This window comes from Vigna umbellata, chromosome 4 (genome assembly GCF_029865625.1).
Source record: "Vigna umbellata cultivar VRB3 chromosome 4, Vumbellata_1.0, whole genome shotgun sequence".
NCBI classification, from domain to species: Eukaryota; Viridiplantae; Streptophyta; class Magnoliopsida; order Fabales; family Fabaceae; genus Vigna; species Vigna umbellata.
This window is the reverse complement of record NC_142168.1, coordinates 21,189,013-21,205,501: the sequence shown is the minus strand read 5'-3', so window position 1 is coordinate 21,205,501 and position 16,489 is coordinate 21,189,013. Positions and strand designations below refer to the sequence as shown.

The 16,489-nt window shown below is 30.3% G+C and overlaps 1 protein-coding gene across 1 annotated transcript; it reads left to right on the top strand.

Annotated features, from left to right (window-relative positions):
* The first annotated feature begins 4,350 nt into the window (after positions 1–4,350).
* Positions 4,351–9,152, top strand: LOC148199524 (receptor-like protein EIX2). The gene is made up of 3 exons (XM_088112687.1): positions 4,351–5,776; positions 5,849–6,764; positions 7,958–9,152. The coding sequence occupies exons 1-3, from the start codon at positions 4,351–4,353 to the stop codon at positions 9,150–9,152; spliced, it is 3,537 nt and encodes a 1,178-aa protein (XP_087968813.1).
* The last annotated feature ends 7,337 nt before the right edge of the window (positions 9,153–16,489 follow it).

Here is a 16,489-nt window from a genome sequence, read left to right as displayed (position 1 = left end):
ATGACATTCTATTATTCAACCATAGATTAATGCACTATTCTTTTATTAAGATTTTATCCATACGTTTCCGATCTTTACACAGATGTATTAGTTTCAACTTTGATAATCCTTTTTATTTTATTTTATTACAATGATTGGCTGAATGACAGTTTGTTGTTAGTGATTCTGGCCTAGGTGCACCTATAGGATTTGGTGGTTCTGTACAGCATTCTTCGTCAGTTTTGAGTTCAGAATTTTATTTCATGTGTAAAAATGTTATGCTGCATTACTTGATGAATATGGGATTATTGAGGGTCTAGTTTATGTTGTGTATGTTGTTATGAAGTGATAAAACCATGATGTTTACTAGGCATATGGAAAAGACTGAATAGAAATGTTAGAAAGATTTAAACAAGGTTAACTGCACTGGATGATTAAATTTGTATGACTGGGTTTTGTGATATGTTCTGTCCCATTCTGATTTGAACTTAAAGATTTTAGCGGATTTACAATAACTGGGTGTAATTATGGTTGATTGGAACATATGTAAGTAGAAGTTAAACTCTCTCTGTGGTATAAAACGAGATATTGTCTTTTATGATCGTGAATTCCAATTAGTGTGATGCAACTAATAATGTTTGCTGTGGAAATTGTTTTGGAAATCTGAGTTACTGAAATAAACTGTTTTGAAGTGTCACAATGCATGCTCATAAACTTAATTAGATTACATTTAGCCTGTGTGTATTCGTTGGGTGAAATACTTGTGATCCTATATATCCTGTCTCTGGCTTTCTGGTGAATATTATTGAATATGCAGTATGATGTAAATTCTAATTGAATTTATTGTGTTAGTTAAATAACATACATGAAAAGTTAGCTGTTATAGATCAAGACTAATTGCTTGAATAATACCACTTAGTGTAGTATTTTTTTAACCGAATGGTGTATGATACTAATTTATTTTGGTCACACCTTCTACCTTAAGTCCAATTAAAAATATGGTTTTCTTTATCCCATCCATACTTTAGATACTTGTTACGTGACAGACTACAAATTTTGCCAATTTCAGTTATTACAATTTTTTAAGTAGTTTGATTTTTTTCACAATAATTAGATAAAGAAATCGGGATTAATGTTAGTAACGTTTCCGTCAAGTGTGGAAGCATGCTTATGTGAACAAAAGCGAAATAATTGAAAAAGAAAAAGTTTAACAAGTTTGGGACAAATGTGTAAGTAAAATATATTTATATATTATATATTTGTGTGCGTGAAATGAGAATAAATGTGATATGCTTATTGTTGTTTAGATGATATTGTCACAAACTAATTCAGAAGAGATGAGTAATGATCACTCTGACATTTTGAGTCAAGCTTTATGTCTCCAAGAGTATTCAGGTCATGTTAGGGGATGAGATTTGGAGTCGGTTACAAAGATTTTTTTCTGTCCAAAAAGTGTCATACACATCATGAGCATGATACATTGACTACTCAAATAAAAGACTTGAGTGAAATAATAACATGGATGAAAAATGAGATTATTTCACTTCGAAAAATTGGTACACCAAATACCATTGAAGAAGCTCATTTTGGTCTCAATAGTGGCCAAGAGAGTTGTACATTGTCATCAAATAGTTTTGTTGAGATAACTAACTAATCTACATTACTTTCAATATTACTTTAATTTGCTTACTTTAAACTTATCTTCATATTTAGTCACATTGGAGATTGTCTTATAATTTTATTTTCTATATTAAAAGTAATGTTAGTGTAATTTGTTTACTTTAAAAGCTCTCTACATTTGGCCACTTTAAATAATTTATCTTATAATTATATTTTATAATGTAGGGGATCTCAAGTTCTAAATTGTTTGTATCAATCACCTTCATTTTGCTTGGTTGCCCATGAAAAATTGTATAATTTTAAAAGTGATAAACTACATGGTAGACCTCTACCTAGGGGACATGTAAAAGTTAGTATAGATATTGCTTTGGAGCTAAATGTATCCTTGCCTATACCTATTGTTGATGATGACATGAATTGTGGCCCAGCTTTAATAGATATTGGAGCTAAAAGTTAGTATAGATATTTTATCATCCGCTGGATATCGGGCCCAATAATAATATAAGCACTGACCGAATTGTGATCCAGCTTTAATAGAACTGTTTGCCCTGGTTGGCCATAGTGGTGACCGAACGATGCTGAGTGTATGATCATTCGATTTCTACTAGGTATAATACATAGTTGACGAGCATTGTCCCGGTATGACCTGGTTGACGAGTGTTGTCGTGGTTTGACCTGGTTGACAAGCGCTACTACAGTAGATCGATCGATCGGTCTTTGATTATTACCGTTTGGTCTATATATCATAGTATACACCATATAATTTGTAGTTTATTTTATGCATCACGTATATGTAAATTGAATAGATATTGTATTTTTAAAAAGAAAAACATTAATCCACAGTAAATTTTATCCCAAGTTTGCTGCTTACCAGTTTTAATTATAATAGATAAACATGTATTTAACTAATTAAATATTATATAAAAGTTGGAGTGACATTTAGGGTGAGGACTTGGAATATTCTAAAGTAAACCCATCACATAAGTATGATATGACAAACAATGAAAAGTATTAGTGTATAATGACCCTCATATTTATATAACTACAAAAAAGAAAAACACTGTCATTTGAACGGGAATAGAACACTTATAAACTAAAATATTCAAATATAATGTAAAAATAGTTAAAATTAAAAATATACCATCCCGTGTTTAATTAGTAATTTTACATGTAAAACAAATGATGAAAATAAAATAGAAAATGTCTAGAAATATCATTTTTAAATCATTGTTACAGTAGAAATTCACAAGGTTTACAAATTTTCATATTTGAAAAAGTAAAAAAGAATTGTTGTTGTTGTCTTAAATATTAATTAATTTATATTTTGTTCTCTTAGAAAAAAGGATGTTTCCTTTTTTATTTGTCAATATTTCTTTATAATGTGTAATTAAGACAATTTACCATAGCGAACTTATAACGTATCTGGATTTTTATTATTTAAATTAAAAAATTTGGTAGAACTTAAAAAATTAATAAAAAAAATAAAAAAGAATAATTTTAACATTTTTTTTTATAAAAAATCACTCAAAATATAAAATTTTCTAATGGTATTTATTTATATAATGTTTTAGTTCTACATAAAAATAAATAACTTATTTTTTACTCATATGTAAACTGTTGGACTGTCTTTGAACTCTTCCTATGTCAAATTAACCATCTTGCTATTCATAAAAGAAGCTATTGCAAATATTACAACTTGTTGAGAAAACAATTGCCTTGCGAAATGCATTTTCAGAGTACTTTTTTAATTTTATTATGTTTAGAATATTGACTTATAATTCTTTCACTATTAACATTTGATCGATTACTTTTTATATAAAATTGTATTTTAATCTAAAAATTCCAATTTCATGTTAGTTACCATTGTTTCACAAGTCTTCGAATAAGTCATTGATTGAAATAACGAGGAAAGTGACAAAGGTGGAAAAGTGGATGGTTCCCTTGTCATTTTATTTGAATAAAGACCAATGTGTAATTTTCCAATAATGACTATATTTATTGATGTTTCCTTTTTAATTTGGAAATATTTTTTACATTTTGTCCAATAATGACTATACTTAACAAAGTCATTTGCTAGTAATATGAGATGACAATATTATAGGAACAAGATATAAATGGTGACATAAGCTTTCACTATTAAAATATTTTCTTAATATTTAGCTGGACCTACAAATAATTTAAAATCTCGTTAAAGAAAAATATCTATTTTATGAATTTTGTAAAAAAAATCACAGACAATATACGAATTTATAATTGTATCTATTTTCATAGAATATTTTGTCTCTAAGAATAAATAACATTATTTATTATTCATGTAAAACTATGAATTTGGACTCTTTCTATGTCGTTAGGAAAAATTAACCATCTTGGTACCCACAAATAAATATAATGCAAATAGTACAATTTGTTCTACACAATTGCATTTTGAAGTGCATTTTCAGAGCACTTTCTTAATTTGGTTTTCAAATATTAACTTCCAATTCATTAAGTATTTGTAAGGTCGAGTTTGATGTTTTTTTTTCATATAATATTGTCGTTTAAAATAAAAATACATAAGTCTTCTTCGAAGTCAATTGATACTATTGAAATATTGCATGCATTAATGAAATGCATAATAAAGTTATTTATGGACCACAAAAATTATTTGATATGAAGAATAAAAAAAAATGGAAACAGGCAAACACGACAATGACGAGGACTTAGAATAAAGTAATGAAGGAGTTGGGTTTTGCACCAAAATAGGCATTATACATGTCTGGAAACAATATGACCGAAGACCTTTCGTCAATTCTTCATAATTTCTCCAGTGCTTGTGTTAGATACTCACTACAAGAGTTGAGTTTGGCATACAATCAAATCAGAGGCTCCCTACCTGACCTTTCAGCATTTTTAAATTTAAAAACGTTCGATCTTTCTTCCAACCAATTGAGTGGGAAGATATCTGAAGGCACTAGATTGCCATCTCATTTGGAGCAGTTGTCAGTTAGCTTTAACTCTTTAGAAGGTGGTGTTCCAAAATCATTTGGGAGCACATGTACTTTAGAGTTATTGGATTTGTCTGATAATAAGTTGAGTGAAGATCTTACGATCATATTTAATCATTTGTCTGGATGTTCTAGATACTCATTGCGAAATTTATATCTCCGTCAGAATAAATTCAATGGCACATTACCTGATTTTTCAATATTTTCAAAGTTGGAAACGTTGGATATATCAGGAAATCGATTGGATGGAGTTCCAAAATTACTTCACAATGGTACTGTTTTGCGTTCATTGAACCTATTTAATAACAGTTTAAGTGAAAACCTTCCAACAATAATGCATCACTTATCCTCATCATTGCAAAGTTTAAATCTAGGCATGAATCAAATTAAGGGTACTTTGCCTCGCAACCTCGCAACAATGTTCCCATCATTAAAAGATTTGTACCTTGATAGTAACAAGCTAAATGGGACAATTTCTGAAGATCTTCGATTTCCAACACAACTTGAGGTATTAAACTTGATGTCAAACTCTTTGAAAGGTGTGTTAACTGACTCTCATTTTTTTAATATGACAAAGTTAAGGACATTGATGTTGTCAGATAACTTACTTACTTTAGAAGTTACTCAAAATTGGGCTTCAACTTTTCAATTGGTTACTATTGAATTGAGGTCTTGTAAGCTTGGTTCATTATTTCCCAAATGGCTCGAGAAACAAAATGTATTTCAATCCCTTGACATTTCAAAGAGTGGAATATCAGGTACGGTTCCAGAATGGTTTTGGACCAAATTTGGATTGTCAAATTGGATGAGTATAGATATTTCATCTAATAATTCACAAGGTACGATTCCAAATTTGCCAATAGAGAATCATTATTATTCTCTTAGTCTTGCATCAAATCAATTTGAAGGTCATGTTCCGCCATTTTTACGAGGTTCAATATCTCTTGATCTATCAAACAATAAATTCACAAATTCTTTTTCATTTTTATGCTCTAGTGGTGTAGCTGAATCTTTATACCAATTAGACCTTTCAAATAATAAGTTTTCTGGACAAATTCCAGACTGTTGGACCCATTTTAAGTCATTGGCTTACTTAAATATGAGTCAGAACAAGTTGTCAGGAGAGATTCCTTCTTCAATGGGATCACTCCTTGAACTTCAAGTTTTGTTATTGAGAAGCAATAATTTAACAGGTAAAATCCCTTCCGTCTTGAAGAATTGCACACAGTTGGTGATGGTAGACATAGCAGAAAATAGATTATCAGGATCTATCCCAAATTGGATCGGGAACGAATTATCGCAGTTGCAATTTTTAAGCTTAAGAAGCAACTATTTCCGTGGGAGTTTACCGTTACAAATTTGTTATCTAAAAAGCATTCAACTCTTAGATCGCTCGCAAAACAATCTATCTGGAGAAATTCCTACATGCATAAAAAACTTTTCCTCAATGGCTCAAATGACTTCTTTGAGAGATTATCAAAGTCATTATTATTTGGTCAACACTAGTTTTACCTTAGGTGACTATTCATATGATTTGAATGCAATCTTGATGTGGAAAGGTTCAGAACAAATGTTCACAGACATGGGATTATCACTTTTAAAAAGCATTGATCTCTCTAGCAATCAATTCTCAGGAGAAATTCCAAAAGAAATAGAGGGTTTATTTGGATTGGTGTCATTGAATTTATCAAGAAACCAATTGACAGGAAAAATTCCTTCAAACGTTGGAAAGTTGACATCACTTGAATTTCTTGATTTGTCACAAAACCAACTTGTTGGTTCTATTCCTTCAAGTCTTGCTCAAATTGATCGACTCACTCTGTTAGATTTGTCACATAATTATTTATCTGGAAAAATTCCAATTGGCACACAATTACAGAGTTTCGGTGCATCAAAATATGAAGATAATACCGATCTTTGTGGACTACCATTAGAGAAATTGTGTATTGATGGAGAACCAAGACAACAACCAATTGTTAAATTTCAAGAGGATGGGGTTTTCAATCATGAATATTATATAAGTATGACAATTGGTTTTGCTATAAGCTTTTGGGGAGTGTTTGGCTCAATCTTAATAGTACATTCTTGGCGTCATGCATATTTCAAGTTCTTAAATAATTTAGGAGACACTCTTTATGTCATGACAACAGTGAAAGTTTTCAGAATCTGCTACAAAACATAGCTGCAGGTAACATTATTTTAACCTTGTGTTAAAATTTGATTTTTTTTGTTTTATTATTATTATTATTATTATTATTAATTTTTTTTCATTAAATTAGTTTTTAATTTAAAATTAGAGACTAATTTAAAATTAATAATATTAAATATGTAAAACTTTGATAGCTAATGACAATGATCAATTTAAGTCTAATTAACAAATTAATTATAATTTTTTATTTATAAAAAAGACTATTTTACATATTAATAATTTCTAATTGATATCTACATAATTAATTATTTTGATTTCTAAATTTGATTAATGATTTTCTTGTCATATGATTCACATTTCCAAATAATAACAATTACAAAAATATTATGGTTAAATCGATTTTTTATTAGATAAAAAGAAATTTATTGAAAGATTAACGATGTATTAGAAAAAATATTACTTAAAGATAATAATTAATGTCTATGGATACAACAAAATAATAAAAAATCGTTAGCATAAGACATATTTTCAGTTTCTTTATTTTTATCTCTTTCAATCATGTTTCAAAATTGTTTGTGACATTCTCATAATAAGTTGGTTTTTCTTTTGTATGTTTAAACATTACAATATTAGTTTCATGGATTATAGATACAATTATTTCTATAAATACATATTTTATAGTAAATGGTAAGTTTGTAATTCAAGTTTAGATCTCCAATATGAATTTGAAGATTTCTAGTCTTAATTTGGCTTCTACAAACAATTTTTTTTATTTGTCTTGATAATCATACAAGATAATTATTTTATGACAAATGATCATTTTTACAAAGTATAAAATAAATTGAAAGAATTTAATTAGTAGTGACTTAAATTATTGGAGTTTTCTATTCCTTTTGCATTTTAATATGATTTTTTTTTTAATTTCTGTTTTTTTACGTTATCTTTTTAATGTTTCTATTTCTGGGGAAATTAATATTATTTGTTTAATTTTTGGCAGAGGAAATCTGGATTATAGGAGTGTAAGTGGAAAAATGGAATTGTTGTTGAAGATTAGAATGATTGTGAGGGTATCATGCTCAAAGGACATAAAGAAAACAGAGGAAAGAGGTACTCTGGACATAAAGATTTCTAAACATTTATTTTCTTTAAATGTTTCTTTCTTCTCAATATTTCTTGATCTATCAAACAATAAATTCACAAATTCTTTTTCGTTTTTATGCTCTAGTGGTGTAGTTGAAACTTCATACCAGTTAGACCTTTCAAATAACAAATTTTCTGGACAAATTCCGGACTGTTGGACCCATTTGAAGTCATTGGTTTACTTAAATATGAGTCAGAACAAGTTTTCAGGAGAGATTCCTTCTTCAATGGGATCACTCCTTGAACTTCAAGTTTTGTTATTGAGAAGCAATAATTTAACAGGTAAAATCCCTTCCATCTTGAAGAATTGCACACAGTTGGTGATGGTAGACATAGCAGAAAATAGATTATCAGGATCTATCCCAAATTGGATTGGGAAGGAATTATTAAAGTTGCAATTTTTAAGCTTGAAAAGCAACTATTTCTCTGGAAATTTACCATTGCAAATTTGTTATCTAAAAAGCATTCAACTCTTAGATCTCTCGCTAAATAATCTATCTGGACAAATTCCTAAATGCATAAAAAACTTTTTATCAATGGCTCAAATGACTTCTTTGAGAGATTATTATCAAGGTCATCAATATTTGGTCAACACTAGTGTTATCAGAGGTTACCTTTCATACAACTTGAATACATTATTAATGTGGAAAGGTTCAGAACAAATGTTCACAAATATGGGATTATCACTTTTAAATAGCATTGATCTCTCAAGCAATCAATTATCAGGAGAAATTCCAAAAGAAATTGAGCGTTTATTTGGATTGGTGTCATTGAATCTATCAAGAAACCAATTGACAGGGAATATTCCTTCAAATGTTGGAGAGTTAACATCACTTGAATTTCTTGATTTGTCACGAAACCAACTTGTTGGTTCTATTCCTTCGAGTCTTGCTCAAATTGACCGACTCACTATGTTAGATTTGTCACACAATTATTTATCTGGAAAAATTCCAACTGGGACACAATTACAGAGTTTCGATGCATCGAAATATGAAGATAATGTTGATCTCTGTGGAGCACCATTAAAGGAATTGTGCATTGATGGAGTGGCAAGACAAGGACCAATTATTAAATTTCAAGAGGATGACAATTTGATTTTCAATCGTGAATATTATATAAGTATGACAATTGGATTTGCTATAAGCTTTTGGGGAGTGTTTGGCTCAATCTTAATACTACATTCTTGGCGTCATGCATATTTCAAGTTCTTAAATAATTTAGGAGACACTCTTTATGTCATGACAACAGTGAAAGTTTTCAAAATCTACTACAAAACATAGCTACAGGTAACATTATTTTAACCTTGTGTTAAAATTTTGATTTTTTGTTTGTTTTATTATTATTATTATAATTATTAAGTTTTTTTTCACTAAATTAGTTTTTAATTTAAAATTAGAGACTAATTTAAAATTAATAATATTAAATATGTAAAACTTTGATAGCTAATGACAATGATCAATTTAAAGTCTAATTAACAAATTAATTATAATTTTTTATTTATAAAAAAGACTATTTTACATACTAATAATTTCTAATTGATATCCACATAATTAATTATTTTGATTTCTAAATTTGATTAATGAGTTTCTTGTCATAAATGATTCACATTTCCAAATAATAACAATTACAAAAATATTATGGTTAAATCGATTTTTTATTAGATAAAAAGAAATTTGATGAAAGATTAACGATGTAATTGAAAATAAGAATATTACTTAAAGATAATAACTAATGTCTATGGATAGAATAAAATAATAAAAAATCGTTAGCATAAGACATATTTTCCGTCTCTTTATTTTTATCTCTTTCAATCTTGTCTCAAAATTGTTGACATTCTCATAATAAGTTGGTTTTTCTTTTGTATGTTTAAACATTGCAATATTAGTTTCATGGATGATAGATATAATTATTTCTATAAATACATTATTTATAATAAATGGTAAGTTGTAATAAGTAAAGATCTCCAATATGAATTTGAAGATTTCTAGTTTTAATTTGGCTTCTACAAACACTTTTTTATTTGCTTTGATAATCATACAAGATAATTCCTTTATTATTACAAATGATTTTTTTTACAAAGTATAAAATAAATTGAAAGAATTTAATTAGTAGTAACTTAAATTATTGGAGTTTTCTGTTCCTTTGCCTTTTAATATAAGTTTGCTTTGAATTTGTTTTTTTACGTTATCTTTTTATTGTTTCTATTTCTGGCAAAATTAATATAATTTGCTTAATTTTTGGCAGAGGAAATGGAATTTGAAGATTAGAATGATTGTGAGGGTACCATGCTCAAAGGACAAAAAATAAACAGAGGAAAGAGGTACTCTGGATATCGATAACTGAGGAAGATTTCTAACCATTTATTTTCTTTAAATGTTTCTTTCTTCTCCATTTTTATTTTGTAATAGTTGTTCAGGAAGCCTATTGTGATTGTGATCTTTTTTTTTTCTAAATACTTTGTTTATATCTTAAGCCTTTCCTGTGAAGTTATTATCATACAATAATTTGATGAATCTTCAAAACGTTAGAAATGACATAATTATTTTGAGTCAAGTTCTTTGATTATGTAAAACCAATAGATTATGTGTTTTTGTTCCTTTCTACCTTCATCTCTTGCATGTGATTATGAGGGTTCATGTTTTAATTAATTTTACGTTAATTACTTTAGATTTTTTTTGCCTTAAACTTAAGCAGAGTAAGATGGTATGAATTACATTGAAATTCGATTGTAAGTTGAAGAATTCATAGCACGACATGAATTTCTTTTGTCACTTGGCAAATAATCTATTAATTATTAAATTTCTTGATAATTCATTTTAAAATATTTCAGATTCTTTTTAAAATATTTAAAAAGAACTTGGGTTAGCCGAACCTAATAACAACTAAAGAGGACACTAAAAATTTCAAGTGAATTACTTGTGGCATATCAGCAGAGTACACTATTTGATAAAATGTGATAGAATATGGTTCAAAAAGGAAGAATCATTCCTCTGTTCTTTCTGCGACTACAACTCAACAGAATTAGCACTTCCAGAACTTCCAGAACTAGCAATATCAAAGTCAAGCGGCAAGATAGGAAATATAGATAACTGCTCAGAGATTAATTGAAAATAGATATATAAATTGAAAAACCACAAGAATTTTTGAAATTCAAAATATATATGATTAATTGTTTTGGGATCTCCACAACAACCTTCAGTTTTGAGATTAAGTGCATATATGTAATTATTGTTAGTGCAAAATACAAATTATGCACAAAAACTTAATTGTTTGATTTAACCAATGTGCAACTACACTTACTACACTCATCTTCTGGATTATACTTACTTCATTGTTACTTTTTTATTCCAAAGTATTAATAGTTAGTAAACACATTTTAAAACTATAATTAATAAAAAAATACAATAAATACAACGCACAAAGTAATAAGTCTATATATCAAAGCTCATATGTCAGTATATTACAACGGGTACAAGAAAAAATTTACCTATACAAGAGTTTGCATAAAGCACTAATAAAAAAAACTACAATATTAAATTGTTTATAATTCATTCAAACAATTACATACATACATGTTTTCTTTTCATTTTATCTTCAAATAGTTTATGAAATATTCATTATCTACGTAACATTTGAACATATTTAAATCTCCTCTCAATGCTTTTATATATATATATATATATATATATATATATCTTTTAAACTCAGATTTCAACTATAAACTCATAAATATAACTCGAATTCTTCTAATTTATTCTTCTATCTCTTTCTTTATTGGCACTGAGTCAGACGACATTCCTCCATCTGCTCCCGTATAACAAATTATACGATTATCGCACATACACAAACACAAACAAGTAGGGTGAGCTAACATACAACCAATTATAAAACATGCATAATTACTTTGATACTGTAACATCCCAAAAATACAGTCTAAAACTATATAATAGAAGAATCACATTCAATAATAATTCAGATCAGTCTTACACTAAAAGAGAGCGTACGGTTATGGCCAAACGGCCTTACAAAGCAGTACGAGTAAACAAAGCTATACAGTGGTACAATTCTGACCGAACGGTTTATAAAAACCTATACCGAACAGTCAATCAAAAGAAAAGGAGAAGGTGATCGAACGACCACCTTACAACCAAACTAAACTACTGACCGAACGTCCTACTGTTCGGTCTTAACTTCTACCTCAACCAAGTTTTCTTCTTCTACCAGCGCCTCTTCCAACAGTTCGTTTCCTTTTGCTCACATCCACATGGATGATCATTGCAATGACAAAGACGAACGTACAAATCATGACAAGACAGGAAACACAGGGTAAACTTATGTAATTTAATTCATGTATAAACATACATTTCACACAATCAAACACATAAGATAAATTTCATCATACGTTTCATGCGAAGCCTAATACTAGACTGACTATTCAGACTGTATGAAATCTGTGTAGCTACGACGTTCGTGCACCCGAGTGATGTAGTAACTGGGATACCCTCAACAGTTGCCACCCGAGGTTAATCCTATCTGTTCAAATTAACCAATAAGGACTAGGACCTCCTGCCGTTCCCACACATGACCTACCCTCCTCTACGTGAGGACGAGTACTCACGGAACATCAGGATGAACCGCTAACTTAGCATGCCCACATTCATACTTTACCAATTCCAATATTCATTCATGAGTCGTTCCTCCCCGAAACGCTCGTCCATAATCCACACATTTCATTTACATTATATTCTCATCATCTTTCATTATAAATCATCTCACTTAAACATTTCACCCAAAGATTCGTTCGGATACCAAATACCGAACGTTCAACCCTAACTCAGAACGAGACCAAAACTTGGAGCGAGACTGAGAGGTCTACAGTTCCATAATGGATTTAGACCAAGAGGATTACTATCGGTTTGAGAAAGAAACCGAGTACAATCATATATCACAAGAAACGAATGGAACGAACGTTAATTACAAAGTGAGGCAATTAGATGAACCGACTCTTGAGAGCTCCAACCAACACCGAAATGACCAAGTCAAGTACTAAGGCTCTAGGCCGGAACCAATGGATACAGACACTTCAAGACATTCAAAGAATAATACTTAGAAGAATTCTCATGAAGAAACCGAACGTTTGTGAATACTTAGCTTGTTTGAGTTTAGCATCAAGAAACCGAATGTCAGTCAATGACCGAACACAGTAGAGAGAAAAGTCCATTGAATTTGGATGAACGCTATTTTCATCAAGATATATTATAGGAAAGAGAATGAGCGCTTGGTGTAAGACTGAACACTACTCAGTAAGAGCGCTTGGTGTAAGACCGAGCACTACTAAACTTATATTAGAAAGCTTGATAAATATAATAATATACTATTGGAGTAGTGTTTAAGAATAAACGAAAATATACAAATACACACACACACACACACACACACACACACACACATATATATATATATATATATATATATATATATATATACACTCAAGTTTATAACCGAACGCCAAGAACTAACTATGCTTGGCCGAACGCTCATGCACAGTATTTCGAAATTAAGACGCTCGTCCTCAACTAGGATTCTTCGCAAATGAAAGAATCCAATTCTAACCAAGTTTACTAGAAAAACCGAACGGTCAATGACCGTTCAGTGACGAACGTACACTTTCATAGGGGAAATTTCATACCAGAATCATTTATATTCATACTCATTTCTCAACATATATTTTCATAACTTTATACATTCATATCATAGTCAATTTGCATACTTCATATAATCCAAACATATCAACCATCATATATCATATTAATTCAGTCAATTCAACGAACATTCATGCAATACACATAATCATACAAATTAAATTAATAAGCTTCCCTTACATCTGAGCATGAATGAACGTTCCTAGAGGCAAAAATAAGGTTCGCCTGACTACAATTCCTTTTACCCTCACGCTCAACAATTCTTCAAACTAAACCAAACAACAAACCAAAATGGTTCAGAACGAGACTATGAACTCATGCAACCAGAACTTGGTTTGCATGTGCCAGAGAACAAACGACTAAGGGAGAAGAAGAACTTACTAGTTCAGAACTCGAAACCAATCGGTTCAAACTTAAGCTCTGGATGCCGGAAGTGCTTCTACGGTGCCTGAATGGTGATCTGAGAAGAGAAAAGGTGAGATTTGGTAGAGAGAAGGGAGAGTTTTTAGAGAGAAGAGGGAGAAATGAGAATTTCAGAGTTTAGAGAAGAAGGGTGCATGCAGAGAGTGTGACGTGAGTTTCTGAAAAATCAGTTTTGCTTCCCACGTCAAAACGAACGTCCGCACATCTGCCGACACCTGTCTTCCACTATCTGATTTTCGGATCCCCTTCGCTTGACACCTAGCGTCCGTTCAAAGGGTTTTTAGGTGCGTTTTAAATGAGGTCTGACAGATACACTCAACAAACCTCATATAATAATTATGTCAGACACCCTCATACTATCATACAACAATCACATCATAGATACTCATCCATTACTTTGATACACTTAACAAACCTCATATAATAATTATGTTAGACACCCTCATACCATCATACAACAATCGCATCATAGATACTCATCCATTACTTTGATACACTCAACAAATCTCATATAATAGTTATGTCAGACACCCTCATACCATCATACAACAATCGCATCATAGATACTCATACCATCATACAACAATCGCATCATAGATACTCATCCATTACTTTGATACACTCAACAAACCCCATATAATAATTATGTCACCCTCATACCATCATACAACAATCGCATCATAGATACTCATCTCACAATACCACAATTACTAATAGACACTCATCCCACAATACTTAATAGACACTCGTTCCACAATACTCAGTAGACACTCATTCCACAATACCCAATAGACACTCATTTCACAATACCCAATAGACACTCATTCCGATGATATGTTGATGAGCGGTCACGAGAGGTTGTGCACTTGTGATGACCTCTACTTCCTCTTACAAATACACTTCCAAAATACTTCATACCATCCACAAGGTTAGTCCTCAACACTATGTCCAAAACCGACACATAGACCAAGACCTCCTGCCCCTCTCACCACATAATTCATCCTTCTCAACTTGAGACTGGATGATTATTAGAGTATCAGGATAACCTCCAACTACAGGACCCTCAACATCAACATATACACAAATACCATATCATTACTGAATCTCTCCACGAGACTCATACCATGCTCATATTCCTCAACTCACATTATACCCTTACAAAATCTCCCCATAATACTCATATCATGTTCAGATGCATAAATTCAAATCCAATAAAATCCAATCATCGCAGAAATCATACAAAATGAATATATCACAAAATAAATTAACAATACTAAAATATCACCATAAATGGTCACCGGAGAAGAATCAAATGTTTGACAAATCAAACTCACCATAAACGCCAGTACATATGACTAGTCACAACTTGTTGGATTTGACCAGGGCTGCTCTATGATTAGGGATGTACCAACTCCGGTTTTTAAGATTCCTCTATCCTACCATCACAATTATAATTCATAATTCCATATGTACCACAATAACATGAATTCATCAGAAATTTTCATTCCAACAAGATATATTGCACAATAATTTAACAGTACATAATATGTTCAACAAGATTTAAGTTAAAAACTTGTCGAGTAGACTTCCAGGAAAGAGAGGTGCGTCACAATGGACAACTTAAGTACCAAGTCTTTCCTTAGCCAAAGTGTTCCTCAACTAGTTTTAACAAATTTCTTATTTACAGATTCAAAACAACAACATATAATATTAACATAGATTTTCAATATACATAGATATATAACAAGCACCTATGTTTTTCATTAAGAGTATTCACACAAAATTTCAAGACATGAATAGTAATAAAACAATACTAAATCATAATATAAAAGCTTAGAAAGGTTAGCTCCCCTACCTCTATTCCAGACTTAATCTCTTGCTCAGAATTTGTTTCCCCGAAAAGCCTCCAGAACCTCTACTCTTCTTGCAACTAAAAATTTCTTCCTAACTCTTTCTTCTCTATTTCTCAAGCTTTCTCACTTGATTCTTCCTCTTTGTGCAGAATAGCCTCCCCTCTCATGGCTATTTATAGTTCAAAAATTTTACTATTCACCAATTTTTTAATATTATTTATTATTTTAATATTATTTTATTATATTAATATTTTAATCATCACTTGACATATTGGATCCCTCAATAATGCCTCCAAACCTAGAGTGCTTTATCCACTATCAATATCTTAAATTTTTTTTTATTTTTTTTTAAAGAAAAAGGTAGAAAAGAGATTGAACCCATGTTCTTGAAATCCCCACAATTTTCTACCATTTAAGCTACCAAAATTTCTTATTTAGCTTTCCACATTTTATAAACTTATTATATTTTCCATTCACAAAGAAATTTATTACTAATAGTAATAAAATTATTACTATTAAGGTAAATATTTTTCATGGGTCTTACAGGTTGAGGGAGCAAACATATATAAACATATTATAATAGTGTAGTTATAAATAAACAATTGTAATCTATCTTAATTGGTGTTGACTTGATATTTT